Source organism: Carassius carassius, chromosome 34 (assembly GCF_963082965.1).
Source record: "Carassius carassius chromosome 34, fCarCar2.1, whole genome shotgun sequence".
Lineage (NCBI taxonomy): Eukaryota > Metazoa > Chordata > Actinopteri > Cypriniformes > Cyprinidae > Carassius > Carassius carassius.
In genome coordinates this window covers 20,982,732-21,006,909 of record NC_081788.1, presented here as the reverse complement: position 1 = coordinate 21,006,909, position 24,178 = coordinate 20,982,732, and the positions used below count along the sequence as shown (strand labels likewise).

At 37.3% G+C, this 24,178-nt stretch overlaps 1 protein-coding gene across 2 annotated transcripts in view; it reads right to left on the bottom strand.

Annotated features, from left to right (window-relative positions):
• The window catches only part of LOC132114708 (semaphorin-6B-like), a 126,507-nt gene that overhangs the window by 57,591 nt on the left and 44,738 nt on the right, over positions 1–24,178 (bottom strand). The window contains exons 2-3 of one of the 2 annotated variants that reach the window (XM_059522982.1): positions 6,681–6,804; positions 5,365–5,479 (exon numbers count right to left, since the gene is read on the bottom strand). In XM_059522982.1, coding sequence (XP_059378965.1) covers positions 5,365–5,479; positions 6,681–6,786 — 221 coding nt within the window. In that variant the 5' untranslated portion in view covers positions 6,787–6,804. Of the gene's footprint in view, positions 1–5,364; positions 5,482–6,680; positions 6,805–24,178 lie in introns of those variants that run through there. The other variant, XM_059522983.1, reaches the window with a different exon arrangement.

Genomic DNA, 24,178 nt, shown 5'->3' with positions numbered 1-24,178 from the left:
TTCACCCTGATCCGCCGTCTCAGTGCAAACACTTAAACGATTCACCACATCTGTCCTACATAATCACGATTCTTTGCATTATGATATGCCTGATTTCCCCTCCATAATTCATAACCCACCCCCACACTGCATATATGTTGCATGCAGCTCCTCATCTTGAATACAGCATTCAGTGCTACAGCAATTCCAGCAACCACTTTAATAATCTATCTATAACCTTGTGGTGTCTATTAAAGTCTTTATGAATCTGATCTCTTTTAATCATGGCATGTTTGGTGTTATAGAGTACCATGGTTTATGCTTGAATATTGATCAAGGTCTAAGAGCTGCTGTGGGGCCCAGTGAGAGAGCTGGAGAATTTCAAATCTTGTGTGTGTGTGCCTCTCTCTCTCTTTTCTGTCTGAAATGTTATAATCTGTGAATTTGCCAAACTCACAAACCAGCCCATGTTATTGCAGCAGTATTGATCTTATCTTTCACAGCCTTCCATCTGCATCACTGCTCTGTGGACACATTAACAAAAACGTAGATTGTGTGTGTGTGTGTGAGAGAGAGAGAGAGTGTGTGTTTGTATGTTCTTGAAGAGAGTCTGACGAGACTGACTACTGAAATATTTAATCACTCTCTGTGTGGTTTGTTAAAATGAATCCCCTTGGCCATTTACTCTCTGAACAGGGCAGCAACTAAGTGCCCTGGTTAAAATTATCATACACTTTCACAGTACTTGCCTTATTTAGAAAGCACAATCTTTAAGCAATACAATCACCCATGCAGTAAAGCAAAGCAAGAAAAGGTGTGTTTCGGAGTTCTAAGGGACCATCACATTTACATGAATATAAAAACAGGCTTTATAGTTATACAAGATTACCAAACAACAGATTATTTGGACAACAAATGCAGAACATTGGCAAGAATAGATCATACAGGGGCCAGTAAAAACTCTTTCATTATCAGTATCAAGATTTGAAATGCGCATAAACCAAAGGTTGTGCTCCCTTCAGATTTTAACTGAAATTTTAGTTTAAATCCCTGAAACAAACAGGATGTAGAATTAAATTTAATATTTTTTACAAGAAATGCATTGTATATATGATAAGTAATGTAGGCCTCAAGCCATGGAAGGATGGATTTCTTCAATTGTGTGCTATTCGATCGCAATCTTTCCTTAGAAAGCCACGTTTCTAGCATTTGTAAAACTGCATTTTTTCATCTAAAAAATATATCTAAATTACAGCCTATGCTCTCAATGTCAAATGCAGAAATGTTAATCCATGCATTTATGACCACAAGGTTAGACTATTGTAATGCTTTATTGGGTGGTTGTTCTGCACGCTTAGTAAACAAACTACAGCTAGTCCAAAATGCAGCAGCAAGAGTTCTTACTAGAATCAGGAAGTATGACCATATTAGCCCGGTCCTGTCAACACTGCACTGGCTCCCTATCAAACATCGTATAGATTTTAAAATATTGCTTATTACTTATAAAGCCCTGAATGGTTTAGCACCTCAGTATTTGAATGAGCTCCTTTTACATTATAATCCTCTACGTCTGCTACGTTCTCAAAACTCAGGCAATATGATAATACCTAGAATATCAAAATCAACTGTGGGCGGCAGATCCTTTTCCTATTTGGCGCCTAAACTCTGGAATAACATACCTAACATTGTTCAGAAGGCAGACACAATCTTGCAGTTTAAATCAAGATTAAAGACCCATCTCTTTAACCTGGCTTACACATAACATACTAATATGCTTTTAATATCCAAATCCGTTAAAGGATTTTTAGGCTGCATTTATTAGGTAAACAGGAACCGGGAACACTTCCCATAACACCCTATGTACTTGCTACATCATTAGAAGAATGGCATCTACGCTAATATTAGTCTGTTTCTCTCTTATTCCGAGGTCACCGTAGCCACCAGATCCAGTCTGCATCCAGATCAGAGGGTCACTGCAGTCACCCGGATCCCGTACATATCCAGACCAGATGGTGGATCAGCACCTAAAGGACCTCTACTGCCCTGAAAGACAGCGGAGACCAGGACAACTAGAGCCCCAGATACAGATCCCCTGTAAAGACCTTGTCTCAGAGGACCACCAGGACAAGACCACAGGAAACAGATGATTCTTCTGCACAATCTGACTTTGCTGCAGCCTGGAATTGAACTACTGGTTTCGTCTGGTCAGAGGAGAACTGGCCCCCCAACTGAGCCTGGTTTTTCCCAAGGTTTTTTTCTCCATTCTGTCACCGATGGAGTTTCGGTTCCTTCCCGCTGTCGCCTCTGGCTTGCTTAGTTGGGGTCACTTCATCTACAGCGATATCGTTGACTTAATTGCAAATAAATGCACAGACACTATTTAACTGAACAGAGATGACATCACTGAATTCAATGATGAACTGCCTTTAACTATCATTTTGCATTATTGACAAACTGTTTTCCTAATGAATGTTGTTCAGTTGCTTTGACGCAATATATTTAGTTTAAAGCGCTATATAAATAAAGGTGACTCGACTTGACTTCAATTCTGAATTTTGCACAACCCTATCAATAAAATTCAACACATTCACCAAACCTTTTTCTACTTATCTACTTTAACTTTCCAAAAGATCTGAATTGCAATTTCCAACTAGCAGATAAAATATCTAGAGACCAAAATATCAGAGACCTGGCATAGATTCTTTTGACTTTAGCCAGTAAGCAACCAATACAAGCACATCTTAGCAATCACGTGGCAATGCCACATCGTAATGGATTGTAACTTTCTAACTTTCCCTATTTGATTTTATCTCACTCTATCTTTCTTCTCTCTAGATTGGTAGAATGTCTGAATGATGGAGTGCCTCTGGCCACCATTACTGTATTATTTCACTGCATTACATTTATGCATTTGGCAGACACTTATCCAACGGGACTTACATTGCATTCATTGTATATTTTATCAGCTCATGCAGGAATGCTGAGGGATATATTATGCAGTACTGTGTGTTTGTTACAATACTATGCCCTCATTCAGTGCTACAAATTTATGACCATACTAAAAATCAGAAAAGGGACCTGAGAGACTCAGTATCCCTCACGGGGTTGCTGACTATATTTAAAATCAGCTATGATGGAGACAGCTAAAAGAGAAAGTGTATTTGTCAATTGTGGCACTACAGGGGGTCTCAAACCGTTCTTCCCGCATCCCAGAGCAGCCCTGACGGCAGCTGAGTCTTCATTTCTCTGCACTATTGGAGGCCGTATGTCAGTCAGGCGGCGTTTCCATGACCTCAGAGGTCAGCCGGAACCTGTCCCGCACAGTTAGTGACAGGTTTGAGGGTGAAATGTGTTGAGTTTCACTCCTGAGCCTAATTGAAAGACCTGACCTCTCGACGAGGTCAAATACAACGAGGTGGCTGAAGCTTGATTTAATGTGACTTAACCAGGTCGCTGCTGGCAATCTAAGCCGCCCTCCTCTAGTTACTCAGTGTGTTAATTATTTACACAGATCACAAAAGAAACACCTCGTTTGTCTTATAGGTGTATTTATTTATGGCTTGGACTGAATTTCCCCCCCAACAAGTCTGGGGCTAGTTTGCAGTAGCTCGTGTGGGAGTCCAGAAATTTCTGGAGGAAACTGAGTGTGTTTAATAAAATACTTGAGTCCTCTCATCCCTGACCAGGTGTTAGCAAGGTAATACTGTAAAGGGGTTGAGAGGCTGGCCACTTCCTGGGGCATGGTCTTGAGCAGTTATGCTAATGCTAACAGGATTTAGCCTGCCTGCACCCCTTATCACACTTGAGCATGCAGTTGCAGACTTATTAAGTCAATCCAGGCTGTCTATATCCTTGACTTGAAACTTCACTGACTCTCTCTCTCTCTCCCTTGCTCCTAAGCAGTATTGCCTCCTTTTTATTACACTCGGCGTTGCCATTGTTATTGAATGCTCCCTCTTGAGTCATCGGCTAAATAAATCTCCTTTCCCACAGAGGTCATTTTCTGTTGGCTACGGCAAACACCTCAATTTACTTCAGACACTGATAGGTACATACAGTTTGCTGACTGCACACAGCAGGGCTTGAATTTCATCGAATTACATCGGCCACAGTGGCACCACGTAGGAAAGTGTACATAAAACAGTTGCTCAGCTCTGAGTTGAGCTTCTTTAGGCCAAAGACTTTTGCCCTTTTTTATGAGCGAGCCCAGTCTGGCCGTCCCAAGTTATATGGCATTTTGTGATCTATATTTATTTTCGAGGTTTAATTTTTGACATGGTCGAGCGGGAAGGTCATTTCCTGACATGGTATGGGGGCCTTTATTAGAGTACGACGCCTCCCCACCCTGGACCCCTACATCTTTTGGTAACTATCACCATATGTTTGAACACTCACAGTTGACGGGCCTTCCTTTTTGGGAAGTGTTGCATAAATTCACAAAAATTGGCTTATTTTTGTAAAGCGCCAAACCTAATGAAGTTTTGTTTTTGTTTATCTATTTCTAACCCCGGCTCCTTAAGGTAGGCAAAAAAATCCAAGAAAGGAAAAACATCATTGACCTCGTGACCCCCAAAATCCTAAAAAGACTACGGTCAGAACTTTACATTTATAACCCAGCATCACCAAAGTAGAAATTCAGAATGTTTCTTACAGGGACAGTTAATCCCGAAAATGAAAACTGTCATCATTTACATTTATTATCATGTCATTATAAACCTGAGTTTATTCTGCATATCACCAAAAAAAAAGAAAACAAAAAAATATATGTTAATTGTTACTTGAAATGTTTAAACATAAAATCTATCATATTATCATATTATCATATCTTCATAACAACTTGACATTACAAATAAACTACAAATTCTGTATTTGAATATAGTTGTATACAGAAGAAGGAAAGCATCAAGGCAAGGTAATAAAAAAACAAAATAATAAAAAAAAAAAAGTATAAATGTATAAATGTATAAACAAAAAAAAAATATTACAAAAATTAACATTATTACACATAAAAAGGAGATATTTTAAAACATGTTGCAACTGTTTTAACAATTTTTTTTTTTTTTTAAACAGTTAAAGTCAATGGGTCAACAACATTTTTTCTAAATATCTTCTATATGTAATAACATCTATACGTTGTTCAGAAGAAAGAAAGCCATACAAGTTTGGAACAACACTTTTTTTCCTTATTATCCCTTTAAAAAACTTTGAAAGCTTCTTAATTACTATCTACAAAAAGCAGCGATTCAGACTCTTGATCTTAAAAGTGATTGTTTTTGAATGTCACAATTTACTTAAACACACATTTCTGTGCAGGTAATTACAGATGCTGATATAACACTAATTACAGGGTACACACATGGTAATCAGCATTATTTCACACCCTACCTGGCTCCGATGTAAAGGGTACGATTGACCTGCAGGATCCTCTGAATGTGTAAGGGCTCCTGTATGAAAGATGAGTGATGGGGTCGTCCGAGAAACACAGGATACCTTCTCACCACTGAGGGAAAAAGCAGTAGATGAGACAGTGAGTGATAAAGGGAAAGAATTGACAGAGGGTTGAATCATCTCTTCATTGCACTTCTGGGTGTGGGTGAGGTGATCCATTAAGGTGAGAGGCGTTCGATCACTCAAGTCACACTTGAGATAAAAATGTTGACAGCTGCCTGTAGTTGCTCTTCAGTGGTTTTCACAGATAAAGTCTGTTCTCATCATCTGTCAGCCTAGTCAAGTTGTGTTGTTACCAGAGGTGTAAAAATGCACTGTGAAATGACACTTATCCTGAAACCTGTTACCTGACATTGATAATTTATCACAATTTCAAGTAACAAACAACTAACTATATTTTATAGTTGTTTGATATTTGAATGCAATTGTAGCTGGGAGTAGGAAAGCATCTCAAGACAGGGATAAAATAAATTAAATCTAAAATTAAATTACAAAAAAACTGGATTTTTTTTTTTAAGTCAAATTCAAATAATCAAATAAATCAAAAAAAAGATTTGTTGTATTCATACACAGGAAAGCATCAAGGCAAGAAAAAGGATCAAATAAAAATAAATAAAACAATATTAAATAAAGTGCAATTCTATTTTAAAAAATGACATTAAATGAAAACATTTTTAAAAGATAATAATACAGAAAATAAATGAACAAATAAATCAATAAATTTTACCAAATTTTACATTACTACAATTTAAGTATTCTTTCTTCACAAGAAAATATATAGCAGCCTACATTTATCTTTTAGGACTTTCAGGAAATTCTAAAGTAAAAAAAAACAAAACAAAAAAAACCTGTAGTCACATTTACCATCGGTCAGTGAAATTTTGGTAAGTGAAAAAATCCCAAATTTTAATGTTAATGAGGTACAATTACACAAATACTTTAGACCTGTTTATTACTCTCTTTCTCTATCTGTTCCTCTCTTTCAATATGTGATAAGACTCTCCCTAGAGATTTCCTCAACTTCTCGTCTTTTTATCCTCCTACCCTGAGCGTTATAAATCCCCTCACTTTTCTCATCTTTCAGCTTAGACAGACCTGCATGAGTTATGCTGGGATGCATGGAATCGATATTATTGATGAGTGATCAATCACATGCCTGCTCTGCATTAGAAAGTGAAAGCTGAGAGCCTGAGAGAGTAATCGGGGCCCAACCCTGATCCTAATGATTGCATGTGAAATGGAGACATCGTTACCTTCAGTGGGGATAAAGTTCAGAGGTCCAGGTTCCTCAGGGAATACAGCACACACAAACCACGGGAGCCAGAAGAGCCCGATGAAAGCTTTGGCCACAATCGTCATGGTAGTGGAGCTCCGGCACTATGACAGGAACATGCAAAAAAGAGTCAGGTGAGGTGGCGGAAGATCTAGCTGGATGCACATTTCTGGTTACATTCACTTAGTGAATAAAACAAGGACTCTGTTGGACTCTAAAACATCTCTATTATCACCACAGAGATTAAGATCAGTAATTAAGTAATCCACCAATAGAATTTGTGCCAGTCAGCCCTAATGGTCCAGTCGACGTGGTATGTCACAGAACTGTCATCAAAGACACGGGACCAAGGACTGAACTGCCCGGACAACTAACAAAAGGTCTTCACAGAGAGCCAGAAATGGGGAGGGGGCTGAATCGTATGTGAGTGGGAAGCTCTGTTTAAAAACCTAGAGAGCTGCCCTGCTGTGTACTGCCACAGGAAGCATCCTAACCGAAATAAACTTTTGAAATGCACTACACACCAAGTATATACCACAGGGATTTAAAAAAAAAAGTCTTCATGAAAGAGTTATAACCCATGGACCAAACCAGCCAGCTTCAGTGAATCATCGCAAACTTTAATTTGAAGCAAAAAAGTATTAGGGGGAAAAAAGGTACAGGACTCTGTACATGCCAGCCTTAATAAAGAACAGAACTACAATGCCATGAAGACAAATGGCAATCTAATTAAAAATGGTATATAGATTAAATAATTGTTGATTTAAAGATGCTGATCATACTGCAATTAGAAACAAATATATTATTAACTAATACACCATTCACAGTGCTTCATGGGAGTGGGTGGGCACTAAAGCATTCTTTTGGCATGATTTGCACGTCACAAATCTCTGATTGGTGGAGATATCTTTTGAGAATCATGGGTAATTTGATTTTCCACCAGGAATTCTACTGTTAAAAATTATCTTGAAATGATGTGGGCTGATTGCTTCAAAAAAATATATAGCATTGATTAACAACCTTGTAACTCACAGTAAGTCTGTCTTTAAAAGTTTTTAAATTATCATTCAAATAATAATATCCTATGAATGGGATTTTTACATAGCAAGCACTATGGTTTAGTTTATGGAGCTACAGTACTGTCTGTAGGTACTGTATGGAACTACAATATAGGTTCCATCACTACGTTTTTTTTTTTTTTCTCCATATAACTTCTGAGTGCGGCTGCATATCTGTGCACTTGAGAAAGTTACTACAAGTAGGGATGGACTTTTAAATTGCATGCCTTTTTCATAACTCCTGCCCTCTTGAAAAAAAAAAGACGGCAGAAAGAGAGAAGATGTGATGGAAACACAAATGTCACTCAAATTAAAGTGCAATGCAATCTATGTGGAAAATTATCTCTGCACTTCAGAGAGGCACAGAGAAGCTCTGGAGAACTGTCACAATAGTATTGTCTGTAATAGTCTACTGTAATAGTACAGTCTGAAAGCGGAATTTCAAATGGACAGATGATGCATGTATGATTGCGTGCATCTTGTACTGGTTTGAGACGCACCAACACCATTTTAATACCATTGGTGCATCAAGTCTATACACACTTCAAAATCCATTAAAAATGGCTTCAAATCTTTGTGTTGTTCCAAATTAGGAATGCCACAATTTTCAATATAATACTGAACCCTTCAGTACATGGTTCCATACGCACTTGTGTATTGTTTTTCGGTCTACATGCTAAGATGAGGAAATGCCTCCCCACTTATATTGTGTATTTTGAAAAGCAACACACACCTAACCTCTTCCACTGTAATGACTTGCAATGAGAAGCGTTTCTAAACCTGTTGTCCAACAGAAGAAAACATTATAACATGTTTTTACTCCACAACATCAGTCGAGTTTTGAAATAACTTCCTTTTGTGATCTGATGTGGCTTCTTATCACAGAATGAGAAAGAAACTATATTATTTACTGTAATAAAGGCTATGTCCATTAGCAATGGATTACAAACATACTTAATTATGAAAAAATCCAAGATGGTTTGAACACAGATAAACCATATATCGCCACAGTCAAGTGTTTATTGTTTTCATGTTTCAAAATTCAAAACATTTTTTATCTTTTATTCAGCTACAGCGATAGCTGATTGCCTTTGTCCATATTAGGGATTTCCTGGAGTGTCATGAATTCTGTTGCTTCTGTGATGCATATGTGGATTTCCTAAGCAATGGCACCCCTCTGGATTCCAGTATGAACTAAACAATGTTACATGTGTTGATATGTAGCACTCCATAAAGGCCAATCCAGCCAATTTTGGGTAAAAATAGTAAAAAATATTACTTCTCTCAAAAGAAATGTTAAGTAGACATACGATAATATATGTCTTTTTCCAGTGTACAGACGTTCACAGGAGTTTTTTGTTGTTCATTTGTTTATAATAAGACATTAAATCGCACAAAACACTCTGATGTGAAGTATGTATTGAACCTAGGTCTAACAGTATTGTTGCATCCCTATTCCAAACTGACTTTCCTTTTTCTGTGAAACACAATGAGAATATATATATATATATATATATATATATATATATATATATATATATATATATATATATATATATATATATATATATATATATATATATATATATAAATGTTTACACTGTTTTGTCCATACAAGTAAAGTCAGTGGAGTCCAAAACAACATTGGAACCCACTGACTTTCACAAATAAATCTTATTTTGTGTTCTGCAGTAGAAAGAAATGCATATTTAAACAACATGAGGTTAAAGAAATAATGAGAGAATTTTTATTTTTGGGTGAACCCTTTAAAACTTATATTGGGTTTTGATTAAGCCAGATGAACAGATCAAGAAAATTGAACAGCACAACAAAATAAAGCAAAGCACTTCTCAACAGAACATAAAAGGTCAATAATGGAAAACCAGAATTTATGAAATGGCACAGGATGCTTTTCATACCTTTTGAATGAACTGTACAACTGTTGTATTTGTACAAAAGAACTGAAAAACCTGGGAAATTACAAGGCCAGTGTTGTGTCATGCGTTTCTGATATATTTTCCACAGTGGTCAATGGTTTCAATAGCATGAAACTCAATATTAGAATGAATAGTACTCAGCTATCTCTCCGCTTGAGTGTTAACAAGCTGAGAACATTTGCTTTGAAACTTTAGTGGAAATGCTGTTAGTTACAGTCACAGTGCAAACACAAACAAATCAGCGTCAGTTGAGCTTTTCAGCACCGCAGCGTTCATGTATTAAAGACAGCACGTACATGTATTAAAATCCAACAGCCTCAATTTCTTTATTCAAAAAAACCCATTCTCATTTTCCTGTGGCTAAGCGCCAATTGAGTTACACAATGCAAAGCAGCCAGCTCTCATTTGTCAAAGCTTGGCCTTGCTGTCCAAAACGCACACATGTACATGTACAAACACAACGACAACCATTGTGGGTCAATTTCTATAGTGAAATGACTTGTGACGTTTTATCAGGGCTAACTATCTTTCCAGGACATTTCTAGAATTCCTGCTATTGAAGTATGAACAAGGCCGCCCCACACGCTAATTGTTTAAAACCCAATGCAGCAAATTACGCCCAACAATAGACTAAGGAGAAGAAAAAGAGAGAAAATGAAAAGGGGCTACATGGGGAATGAAGGCAGACGGAACAGGATAGCTTAAACTAGAAGAAGTTACTATAAGTTGGTATCAATGATTCTATTGTCTTGCTACAATTAATCATTTACGAGTATGTGCCAGGCCTCACGCATTTAATCAGCATAATTAGAAACTCTGAGCTATAGAGTTTCAGGAGACAGCAAGTTAAACAGATGCAGAGGTGGTGAAGTAAATACAAGCAAGGAAATAAAACATTATTCCACTTTTTTAAATATGTTTTGTGGGTTATTTAGACTTCATCAAATGAACAATGAGTCGGTATTATAAAGCCTTTTTCAGACTGTCAGTTCAAATCCGATTATTCTGCATATCCGATTGGAATCTGATTTAAATTATTGACTGTCCACACTGTGTATCACATGTGTTCAGATCTGATTTGTTTCTGTGGTGCCTTTTCGTTTTACTGAATATCTGTATTTGTTTCTATGGCAATGACGTTTTGTTGGTGTGCCTATGCTAAAAACAACAATAACAGAAATACAGTTTGCAATACTCATGTTGTCTTACAACATGGCAACGTGTTGCAGTCTCGCTGGATTATTCAATTCAATTCAATTCAAGTTTATTTGTATAGCGCTTTTTACAATACAAATCGTTACAAAGCAACTTTACAGAAAATTATGTTTCTACAATATTTAGTAGTAGCTAGTAGTTTGTGCACGTTTGACAGGATTTTAGAAAAATAAAAATAATAATAATAATACAAGACGTAGTCAGCTAGATGATGAACTATCAATATTATTTTTTAATCTAGATTTAAACAGAGAGAGTGTGTCTGAACCCCGAACATTATCAGGAAGGCTATTCCAGAGTTTGGGAGCCAAATGTGAAAAAGCTCTACCTCCTTTAGTGGACTTTGCTATGCTAGGAACTACCAAAAGTCCAACGTTTTGTGACCTTAGGGTGCGTGATGGGTTGTAGCGTTATATCTTAGCGCTATAGCGCTATATAAGATATATAGCATTATATCTTATGAGGCAGCGGCATAAACATAGGAAGCTGAAAAGCACAGTTTTATTCCATGCTGCCGTCTCCATTGGTCTCAAAACTCAACAAGGTTTGTAGGCAAGCACTATATTGTCACTTGACTTTAACGTCACAACAACACAACCTTGTTTCTGCAAAGACATTCAGCATGTTTTCTACAAACAGTATCTGACATTATTATATTTTACATGGAGTGAGAAAGTGAATTTAGCTATGCAAGGAATTATAGCTTGGTAGTGCAGGCTGCTAAATTAACTCTGATCTATTATCAATATCCCAAGAATGATTGGTTAATCGAGACAAGAGAACAAAAACAAAGGAGGTGGCAACTCCAAGCTGGACATCATGAGTAGAATGAGTATCTGGCAAGCAGCCCCAATGCTAGTGTCAAGCTGCATACTCAGAATTTCAAGGACGTTAAACCTGGTTGAAATTCAAATGCTTTGTGCATGATTAAGGTTATTTTAAGAACTATTATCTGCCTTTAAAAAGCACAAATGTTCTGATATGTATTCTGTGTAAAGGAAGAAAAGCACTGATTTCATTACGGAACCCTGAGGGATTTGAACACGATAAATCATCTAAGGATTTGAGAGCAAACTTCATTTATGTGTGTCCCAGATAAAAAACTGATAATGAGACTAGAGAACGGAATTAATGAGAGAAGTGATCAGTGATAAAGGCATGAATTAATGCATGCATTATCAGCCCTGAACGATCAAAAAGAACAGAAATTAAACCAATATTTGACATTTGCTTTAATTTGTGTATCTGAAGGTAAAGAATGTCTCGGCACTTTTGAACAGCTACAGCATATCATAGACTATAACGCATTAATTCAACTACATAAGGCCCCTACAGAGAGCATATTCTGTTGCAAGCAGAAGCAAGAAAACATTTGCTATGGGAAACTGCTTCATGGCCTGGCCTTGACCTCTCATGAAACACATTGTGACCTCATGTTATCAAATTTGCCTTAAAGGCCCCTGAATGCAAACCATGTTTTTGGCATCTCAGCATATAGTTTTCTATAATAATAAGCCGTTTTTCTATCATTTTACAAGCATTTTATCACAAATTATTTATTATGAGAAATAAAATGCTGGATGACAATTTGTTTTTCCAAAGGCAAAGCAGGCTTGTTCATATAGCACATTTCACAATGGTAATTCAAAGTGCTAACATGTATTTTAAAAGTAATAATAACAGATGAATAAGAAGTAAACATAATACAATTTTAAAAGATTTAAAATAACAGGCTAATTTCTTTATAAAAAGAAGAGAAATCTCCAAACAAAAATAGTTGAAATAAGTGTAAGTGTAAAGGCTGTTTTGGACCTCACTGACTAACGGTATTGACAAAAAAAAGTTGAAACTTTTAAAATATCTTATGTTTGTGTGTTCACAGAGGAGTCATGCAGGTCTGGAATGACATGATGGTGAATAAATTATGACAGAATTTTCCTTTTTTTTATTTATGAACTATATCTTTAAGATTTCAATTTTTTATAAAGAAAAAATGTATTCAGTAAAATAAAAAAATGTTTACAATTATTTTGGGTGAGCTATCTCTTTTAAAAAAGGGTGGCAAAGTACAGGAAAGAGCAAGAGGGGAAAAAAACAAGCAGAAAGGTGGGAAAAAATAAATTTGGATCTAGTATCGGAAGAAGAGGCCAAAAATGCCTGGAACCCTTTCAAAGCAGTAAAACCGGAAAAACCCGGAGCCAAGAGGAGGCTGATTCCTTTCCTGACCATAACCTAAAATACAGCTCAAATGACCCGAAATGGTTAACCTTCGTCTCTGACCCCAGGGGGAATGGGCCAAGCCAGCCAAAACCATATCAGAGACCGGCAGCCACGGTCTGGCCTGCCATTCAGTATTTACTACTCTTCTGTTTCTGGATAGCATGACGTCCAATTCACTCTCCTGTTCTGCCACAACCGATTTTATAAGTTGCTTTCCAGACACAGTCAAAGCCCTGACGCCATTCATCAGGGCATTCTAAAGCAGCCCGGTGACTCCTGCTTGATTTTTGTATGTTGGATGAAACATGAAATTAAAGATCTACTTAATGGTCTATTCATGTCAAAGACCTTGTGTCACATTATAAAGATAAACAGCATCTCTTCATAACTCCTGAAAGGGAAAAGAGATGCCCTGGCTCCACACGTTTTTCCCATGGAGCAGTAATCCTGATTCAGAATTAATGGAGTGTGGCGTTAGGTTGAACCAGCAGAGCAGCGTATTCTCAAGCAGAGACACACTGAGCTATTTTTCACTGACTACAAACATGAAAAACACCCAGACAAATACAGCAATCTACAAAAACGGGATGAATGCGGCTAGTGCTGCACTGTTGCACACACACACACACACACACACACACAAACATCAGGAAACAGGGAGAATCCTAGACTTAACAGCGTTGGCGAACATATACAAGAGCTAAATGAACAAACTGTGCCTAAGCTAACAGCTGGGGAAACTGGCTTTTCTCTAGGTCAGGCCCCGTTCCAAGATGGTGGAATCGTCTTTCACCGTAAAAACCACAGGTTTCATCTGAGCTCTATTCACTTATATGGACTGTTGGTTAAATCAAAATGGAGCATACTGCTGTGGTTGACCCCAGGTTAGTTCTTGATACCCCAACGGAATCATACTGTACTACACCAGTTTTGGATTAGAAGTCTCTTATGATCATCAAGGCTGCATCTATTTGATTCAAAAAAGTAAAAAAAAAAAAAAAAAAAAACATTGTGAAAAACCATTACAATATAAATTAACTGGTTTCTATATTAATATATTTCAAAATAACAATTATTCCAGTGATGGCAAAGTTCAGCAGCCATTACTCCAGTCTTCAGTATCACAAGTCTTTACTGTCACTTTTGAACAGTTTAATGCTTCCTTGCTGAACAAAAGTATGAATTTATATATATATATCTTATTGCCCTTAAACTTCAGAAAAATTACAATTGAAATCATTATATAAATTGATTTGAAACAAAAAAACAGATTTGAGAACATGGAACTAGTTATTGATTGCGTGTTCTTGCATATCTTTCAACGGATTGTGACTATTTAAGAACATTTCAGTATAGATATTGAATATAGTCGACGGGCTAAAGTCCTAAACAAATCAGAAGTAGTACAGCAGACTGTGGCGAGGTCAACCTCTCACCCGGCTGAAGGCTTCATGCGCTATAAATCATGTATGTAACAGATGAAATGGAAACAACTCTACATCGTTAAAAGGAGGAAAAAAGACTGCTGAAAGATTAAAGCTATCCCATCCATCAAATCCACTGCCGTAAAACAAGCCAAGCAAAAACAGGGAGGCGATAATCCACTGCACAGTCGTAAATAAAATAAAAAAAAGTTCAGGCTAATGACTAAGAGGACTTGCAAAGATCACAAAGTTTCCCGGGTTGACAAGCTTTACTTGCCTGAGACTCCCACGGGGCTGTGAATTACCTAACAAAAATACGCTGCAGAACCCTAATATCTCAATCATGCTCATCACAAGCTGTCAGGGTTTTATATTTTATTTATTATTATTATTTTTAAAAAGTCAGAAGAGGTGGATAAAAAGGGATGAAAGAGAGGGGGAGGATTACTAGAGAAATAAGAACAGAGAAAGAGAGGTAGACAGACGTGTGCATGAGTGTATGTGTCACACTCGTCATGCAAAATTTACGTCTTTAGGGATGATGCATGCTGCAGTAGAGTGGCACTACTGAGCTTATATGAATAGAAATACATATAAAAACAATAAACACCTCTCCTCATAGCATATGGTTCAGCAGAGCATCTTATAAATATCACTCCTCCGGGAATTAAGTTTCAGTTTGTTGCCTCTCGTTAACTTTACTACACAAATACATTACAGAACATGCTCTAGACGTAGAGAACGCTCACTAAAAATAGGAAACATCTGGTTCATATTCACCTCGTAATCAAATGAAAAATAAAGATTACTATATTTTAAATATAGAAAATTGAGTCTTTTTTAAATAAATGTTTAGAATGTTGACATTTTCATGACAACTATGCACATTTTCTCAACTCTTTCATATATGCCAGTAGCTACATAAAATGCAAAAAAAAACATTATTTAAACAATGCAATTGCAACTATAAGTACACAGTTGTACAACTGTTTTTTGAATTTAATTTAAAATGCATACTTCCATATTACACGTTAAAATCAACGTCAAATGAGCAAACAGTCTTAATAGTGCAAAATTAATAAAAAAAAAAAACTCAATGAACAATGTCTGAGTGATCTACTGCATTCGCTAAGTGTGCATACAGTGGACAATTTGCGATACCATAATGCCACCGTAGCTGAGGAGCTGGCCCCTGATATTTGAAAACTGAGAAATAAAATGGGAGAAAAATGTAAGCCGGGCAACTCTTTTTAAGTGCAAATTACCCATAAAGTTGTTCCACAGGCCAAAATACAATGCTGATATGTCCGGCAATGTATTCATAACATTCAGTCTGGATAATGAAAGAATGCACTTCAACAACAGTTGAGAATTTATCAATCAAATCCAGTACATACTCTGAAAGTATTCTGTACACAGCCATTGTGTCTAGACATATTATGCATTATACCAATATGAATTTGGAGGAAAATGTGCTTATGTCATGAAAATTACATCACAATTCAAACACTGTTTTTTTTTTTACTTCTAATTTGGGGGTGAAATTTACCATGGACTTTAAGTGCTAGGGCTGCTTCAGGCAGACTTTACAGCCAACACACTGATCTGTGAACACATATTTACTCAATTCATCATTCGTCCATCTTTCCTTACTCTCTCTCCCTCGTGGCTTGTTTGTCTGTACCCGCTCCTTCCCCACACCTCTCTCACTTCCTTCGCTCCCGTCTCCCCATTGCCCAAATTCTCTCCTCAAAACCAGCCACCTGCTCACTTAATTTAGTGAGATAAATTTCCCCACACAATCCAAAGGGCCATACAGGTGTGAATTCTTATGTGCATAAGTTTTTTTCTCTGTCAGTGCACAGCGATTCATGACATAGCAAGGGAAACATTCATAATGCATGCCAATCAAACCCATTCTGAGCCCGCTAATTATTGAGTATACAAGATGGCAGCACACACAGAGATGCGCATACACATGCTGTGAATATCTGCATGTTGCAGGCTGCACTCCAAGCATAGGGCTGTGATGAGAGAGAGAGAGAGGAGTTTGATTCCTCACTCTGACTGACAGGCATAATAATCAGACCAGAGCATTACCAACCAACCAGTCCAACTATACATCTCTTTCGTTCTCTTTCTTTCCTTCCTCTTGTCTCATTTCCTCACATGTGTCAGTTTAGTTTTCTCTTCTATTTTGCATCCATACCCTGCTGAAAACACTAGCATATGCTGTGAATTGATGCTTATCCTTGCTATGGTATGCTGATGTTTCCAGCAGGCTTCTTAAAGTTTAAAATGAAAACCCTCATCATTTACTCACACTCATGTTTCAAACCACTATGACTCACTTTATTACCTGGAAGTGAAAAATATACATTGTGGAATTTGCTAAAGGTTAAATTTATTAAATCCATAAGGTTAGTGTTAAATTATTCATTTTTTTTTAAAGATTACCTTTAAGTGAACATTACATGACAGCAAATTTAATATAATCTTAATGTAAAAATAGGGGGAATAAGCATGTACAATTAAATATTCCATATCAATAAACAGAAAAAATCGTATATAGACTAATACAAGATTCAAAGTACCAAAGCTTGAAAGTTCCTGTCACCCATTCATTGCAGCCATACAGACCAGTATAATTAATCAGAATCACCTTTGGAATGACATAAGAGTGAGTAAATGGTAGAGAACGCCACTTTACCTGCAAAAAAAACATTCTGGTCTTTCAGCAGGGAATGCATTCATTGCAAACGCTGTGTTTTTCTCTCTGCCATCTCAATGTGGCTTATTTATGACAGGGTGGAGGTTGCTCATTGTCGTTTTAGCTGAACATGGAAAAACTTCCTCCTCTCTTTCACTCCCCATCAGTGTCCGCTCTCACGACTCCTTATCAGACCTCAGACAGCCTGTCTGTGCAGCGCTCTGTTTATGGAAACACTGTAAAGAGGGATTTCTGCAGAGTGCGTGCATGCAGCATCCTGAAAGCATATCAAATGTGAAGGGTGTATGTGCGTGTGTCTAAGCACTTTGAGAGCGCATGTTTGTGTGTTGTTTTGGATTGATCTGTACCGGCCTTTCTTTTGAATCAGATCCATCGAAGGGGTGGGGTGCTGCAAATGAAAAGGAGGAAAGATGGATGGAATAAGGTTTGATATTTAGTAAGTCCATTGCTAAGGAGATGAGAAACGACGGACAGATTTAGTCATAACAGAGGAAGAGACTGATGGAGCAACCAAAGCCATTCAGAGAAAGAAAAATAACACGCTCAGACAAAAAGAAGCAGAAAGAGAGAGAGAGAGTGGAAGGGACAGAGGAAGACCGAAATGATGGCCAGACAAAAACAACACAGGGTGGCGAGTAAGTACGGGTGAAAGCTTCCTGGATTCGTGAAAATATAAAGTGCAAAAGGACAGAGAAGGAGAGAATGGACAAAGAAAAAGAGAAGAGAGGGATTAACAGAGTGTGAAACCATTATGTTGAAAGAGTGAAAGCCTTGAGCCCATTAAGAAGCCCTATAGGCAATGATGTGTGTGTGTGTGTGTGTGTGTGTGTGTGTGTGTGTGTGTGTGTGTGTGTGTGTGTGTGTGTGTGTGTGTGTGTGCACGCGCGCGCGCGCCTGGAGGCCTGTAATGCAGCACTGGCACACAAATAAATACGGCTATCAAATACATTCTGAGATGGAGAGAGATGTAGCCTTGACCCTGCTGACCTTTTCTTTTGGTTCACAATATCTGATGTTTACTTCCTCCCAGCTGAATCGCTCCACAAACCCATAAAATCCCAGACAGTATATGAAAAGCAGAGCAGAAAGTAAAAAAAATTTTTTGTTTTAATTGTGAGTCGGTTTTGTTCCTCCATCATTCATGCATCAGCCTTTAGCGTTCACGGCGAAACCCGCATAATGCAGGCCTGCTTAAGTTCATGTGCTTCACTTGTATGAGAATGGTTTACAATCAATAAAGCCTTTTACCTCGGAGCATGTCACGGTTTGCATTCCCCCCGAATGGCTCTTTTGTGGTCTCGCTCAAGAACATTGTGGGAAAATGTTTTCAATAGCCTTGAAGAGTGTGAGGTCACTGAAGGGAAACATTACATACTTATGTGTCAAGCCAAGTGTGTCCAACACGATATGTATGTAGAGGTATGGAAAGGAAGGGGAGGTGGGCTGGAAACAGCAGATTTACTCAGAAAGTGCTGGTAAGGCTGGTAAAGCCACATTGGATTCACTCTCTAATCATTGAAGAATGAATGGGTGGATCCATTTCTACCTACAGCACAAAACACAGTAACCAGTGCAGTCTGAATCACAAACAAACTACTGTTAGGAGTCGGTCTGTTTTAGCAAATCAAAAAACATCAATTAGCAATCATCATTGCACACCTGCAGGTAATGTGTAGGTGTGTAATTTATAAAGAAAAAAAAGCACAAAAAAGTCAAAGTTGTTGAACAGCAAATCAAAAAATAAAAACAGTACAGTCTGATTTTTTAATAAATGTTTAGTCTAACCATGCAAAATGGCCAGTGAGGTTCTTTTACTGAATTAATGACTCTTATAACCCAGGTCTGTGAATCAAAACCATACAACGTTAAAGGAACACGCCACTATTTTTGAAAATAGGCCCTTTTTCCCCTAGTTCCAACTTCTGGGACTATTTTCAGAAGCTGCATAATATCATTGCGCCAGCTGCACCCATGTACGGCAGCAAAGTTCATACATTTTTTTTTACGCTGGAATGACAGTCTAGTTACTAGCCATATTGGCCTAGAAAATCACAACTTTTCATTTTCTTCTTTGTACACGATGTAACTACAGAAAAGTCAAGTTTTAAATAGGAAAAATAATGAAACACTTTGGCCATTTTTGAGCAAGATGCTTACGGTCTTAATCAGATTCAATGATCTATGCTAAGCTTAGCTAAAAGTGCTACCGCCAGACCCAGAGATCGGCTGAATGGATTCGGAAATGGTAAAACTCACCTGTTTAACTCTAGGGAAGTTGGCAAATTAGCCTAATTTTAAAAATAGAGTGTTCCTTTAACACTGTAGTATGATTCCTAAATAAATTACTCTTATAAATATTGGCTTTTTTTTTTTTTTTTTTAGAACCATACAGCATGCCCAGTGTTTCTGAATTGATTTTGAACAAATGATTCTTATGAGCCATTTGTTTTTAGTGCAACAAAAAACAAACAGTACAACAGGGTAGGGCTGCACTTTTAAGTGCATGCAATATTTAATCAAAATATCTGATCATATTTTGCACAGCTTATCAGTGAACAATGGCTCTGTGTAGTTAATACTGCTCCATGTGTAAGCGCCCAGGTGATGGAGATGTACCGCTGATTACACAACCAGCTTTACTGACAAGATGCATATTAAATATTGCATGCGATTTATCATGCAGCCCTACAACAGGGGTAGTCTGATTCCCAAATTAATGATTCTCATGAGCTTGTTCTTTTTGGCGAATCACAACCACACAGCAAGACTAGTGTAGTGTGATTCCTGAACAAATGACTCTTATGAACAGGCTCTTTCTAGTGAATCAAAACCATTTGGCAAGATCAGTATAGTTGAACTGATTTTTGAACAATGAGTCTTTTGTTTTAGCGGATACACATAGCACAAAGGTAGTCTGATTCCCAAATGAAGTATTTTAGAATCTCTACATTTCTTACGATTTCCACTCTAAGGTCCCACGGTTCTTTTTTGTAACAGCTTGTTATGTTTGGAATGCACAAATGGGACTGCACTTGTCCAAGTGTCTGAAACAATAACAAACTCGATAAACAAAGGTACAGAGTGACCGAGCGTTTTATGGTTGTCTTACTTAAAAATAGCCCTGGTGAAACCTGTTTAAACCGACGATGAGCAGGTTTCACATTCAGGCCAATTAAACCCGAAGCTTTGAGCAAACCCAAGTAAGCACAATCGATCAGACAAGCTTTGCACGCTTGTATATTGGCATTTTGGAGAGGTTCATCCCTATGCCCATGGGCTAAGAGGAAAACCCAACCATAGCCACAAAAATGAATCAATGTGAGGGGGGGGGGGGTATCCAATCCAATAAAACATGTGAATATCTCTCCCGTTTGTTTATATTCCATGTCGTCCTCTCTTAAACGTATGCTGGTAATTGTAGCAGAGGTAGAGCCGGCCGTGTTTGTGTGGGGTTTAAGTGCACCGTTATTCAATTGCCTGCTATCTGAAGGCCTCCGCCGTGGACTACAGGGAGCAAATAATGGACTCTTCAGATGGCGTTAACATGAGAGGAAGATGCAACACCCTTTAGAGAGAGAGAAAGAAATGAATTTTTGGAGGTAGAATAAGACGACAGGGAGATAAAAGCAGAGAATAGGGAACATGAAAGATAAATGGAGGTCTCGATGGACTGGACACTGGGTTGAAATGATGCCTCTCTCCCTCTCTCACACAGAAACAATTTTGCTCACGACAAGATAAGGGCAGCCTTCTCCAAACGGTCATTAGCCTCAAGTATATCTTTCCCTCTTGCTCGTTCTCTGTACAAACACAAAAAGCAGGCGCAAAGAAGAGGTTTGGCATTAAATGCAATTTAATGGCCTTTGTTTTATGGCTAATGGGAAGCATACATTTGCAGTTATATAATTGAAATATAAGTTTACCAGAACTAAAAATAATTATTCTGTAGAATTAATTAATATGGTCAAGAAACTGGTCCTGCTGTTGTAAAACTGACAGCGTGAGGACCCCATGAAATCTTTGTGTTTAAACATTTCCTATGGACTTGATGGGCCGTGATGTATCAAAGCGCATTTCTCTTTTTTTATTGGCAAATAGATTTTAGTTTATATCAAAGTCATGAACACAATTCGCTACTTGCTAATCAATTGCAGCTAGTGTAGGATGGACGAGAATCACTTAAAATTATTATTTTAATATTATTTTAATTTATTACAATAAATATATAATTTATATTAATTTCTTTATAATATTTATAAATAAATAGTAAATATTATAAATGTATTTTATTTAATATTATAATATTAAGATATTACTTGATATAAAAAAAAAAAAACTTTTTTGTATCTTTTAGAGTCATAAATGAATCATATTTAATAGAATATTAACAGTCCCAGTATGGCATTTGGTATTTCTGCTGTAATTATGACACTGTTACTTTTTTTTTTAGAGGAAATATCGTATGAGGGGCCTTAGAAAATTGTGTTGGACAATAGAGGGCCTTCGGGTCAACAAGGAATAGAATCACTGTTCTAAACCGCTGTTTACAGGGCAGCTGTGGCCTAATGGTTAGAGACCCTGACTAGTTACCAGAAGGTCGCTGGTTCGAGTCTTGGTGCTGGTAGGAGTTGTAGGTGGGAGGGAGTGAATGAACAGCACTCTCTTCCACCTTCAATACCCATGGCTGAAGTGCCCTTGATCAAGGCACTGTACCCCCACTTGCTCCCCGGGTGCTAGATCTATAGCTGCCCACTGCTCCGGGTGTGTGTTCACTGTATGTTCACTTCTCACTACTGTGTGTCTGCACTTAGATGGGTTAAATGCAGAGCACCAATTCTAAGTATGAGCTTCCATACTTCGCAAATGTCACGACTTTCAATTTCACTTAAAGCATCGAACAATCATTTTTTTTTACAAGTTGTGCAGGATAAGTAGTCAATATTTTTGCTCAGTTTTCCTGCAATTTATAATGCATTTATCTGCTAATTGTAAATGCAGTCAACGTTTAGGAGGATACTAGCATTTAGATGGTCTCACTACTAACAGAATTGTACTAACAGCCACAAAAATAAAAAAAGATCAACAGAGTTTTGATTTCACAAGGTCTTCAACGTGATTTAGCATAGCTAGAAATGTTCCTGGATCAACATCCTTTGATGGCCTGGGAAGACTAGCCAAACCTTAATTGTATCCATTACCTATTCCTAAAATCAGAAGTAAATACTATGTTGATGAAAACATTGCTCAAGCCACAACTCCAGCTCTCAAACCCTAAATTCTGACTGGCTGACTCGGAATGTTGCAGGACCAACAAAGTTGTTGATCTAGACGCACATCCTACCTGACAAAATCACCTTGTTTGAAACTTTTCAAAATCTTTTACTCTAGGAGACAGGTCATGACCAGTGTATGACTTCCTTGCTCAGTTTCACAGCTTCTATTGACAGATAAAAAGTACAGAGCCAAGGAAGCATATGCGCAAATTGTGTAACTAACCGTGAAACTGAGTTTTTCCCATCTCTCTCTATCTTTATGTCAAGCTTAAGGCATCCACACTGCTTCTGGGCACTATGGCAACAGGAGATACCCCACCATTCTTATCAATGTATTTACGACAAGATTTTCCTGCTGAATCTTATAGAAGACTATGAACAATAACCCTCCAGTGTGTTCAAAAACACACTGACTCAATTTGCCACCATCTCAGCCAAAGAGAGCAAATATTACAGTCTCACCAAGATGATCCAGTTATTTGAGGTCTCAGAGGTTTAATCATGTGGGACTAAATATACTTTAGTCTAGACTAATCTAAAATACGCTCAGGCTCACAGATAGACTGTGCTTCCTCACATGCATTACAGTTAATTGTGCCATTTAATGTGGGCTCAATGATGAAAACATCCATCTGGCTGGATGAGAGCTATCAACACGGCAGGAGACGCTTTTGATAAAGTTAGCTGCAGCAAGTACACGGCATCTTAATATGCTAAGTGTCAAGTGTTTGTTTCTCTGTTTGTTCTTGGCAAGATATGGTGGTAATATATCACAAGGGATTCATTTTAACAATTTTGGGAGATGCAGGAAGGTTTGCAGATATTTAATGATTAAAGAGCATAAAACAACTGCAGTGTGATTAAAAATAATAATATTCCATATGTAAATAAAGCATGCTAGTACTGAAAAATATTAAATATTAACATTGAAAAAATATATGAGAAGTGAAATTTGAGAATTAAAATAGAGTAATACATTATGGGTTATTTTAAGAAAATCTAACTTGAATTTACTCTTCTTACTCTTTCTCACTCTTCAAACTTTTTTTTTGACAAAATCTGACAAAATATACTGAGATTTATTGTTCAAACAACAAAAACGCAAGATTCATTGGAGTAAGAAAATAATTATTTCACATTAAATAGGCCTAAGTTTCGTTTTATTTAAATAATTTATGTTTAAATATACAACGCCGCAGTTTCGTACCAAATCCCAAGACCTTTAAGCATAATAATATTCATGAATATTATAGAATCATAAATTTGCTTAAAAGAAAAAAGGCCAAAGGAGTAATACATTTAAATAATTCAACTCTGGTATAATCTAAGAGCATCTCTGGAATATGTCTGCATAATCATTCAAACCCAAAACTATGGCCTTGATGTGATCTGAAAGCTGTCAGTAACCATGTCTCTTAAGTGCTTACTCACAGAATCCAGCACTCTCTGTAACTTTTTTTAATGCTTCTCCCCTTTAATTGCTCCTCGGATGCTTGGAAAATCCTGTCAACCCCTGATCAGCTCAGCTGGAAACCCCAGAGATTTATAAGGCTCTCCATATTGTTCACAGAGTACCAGCCTCTCCATCTCTGCAGCTAAATATGACAAATCATTTGTCCT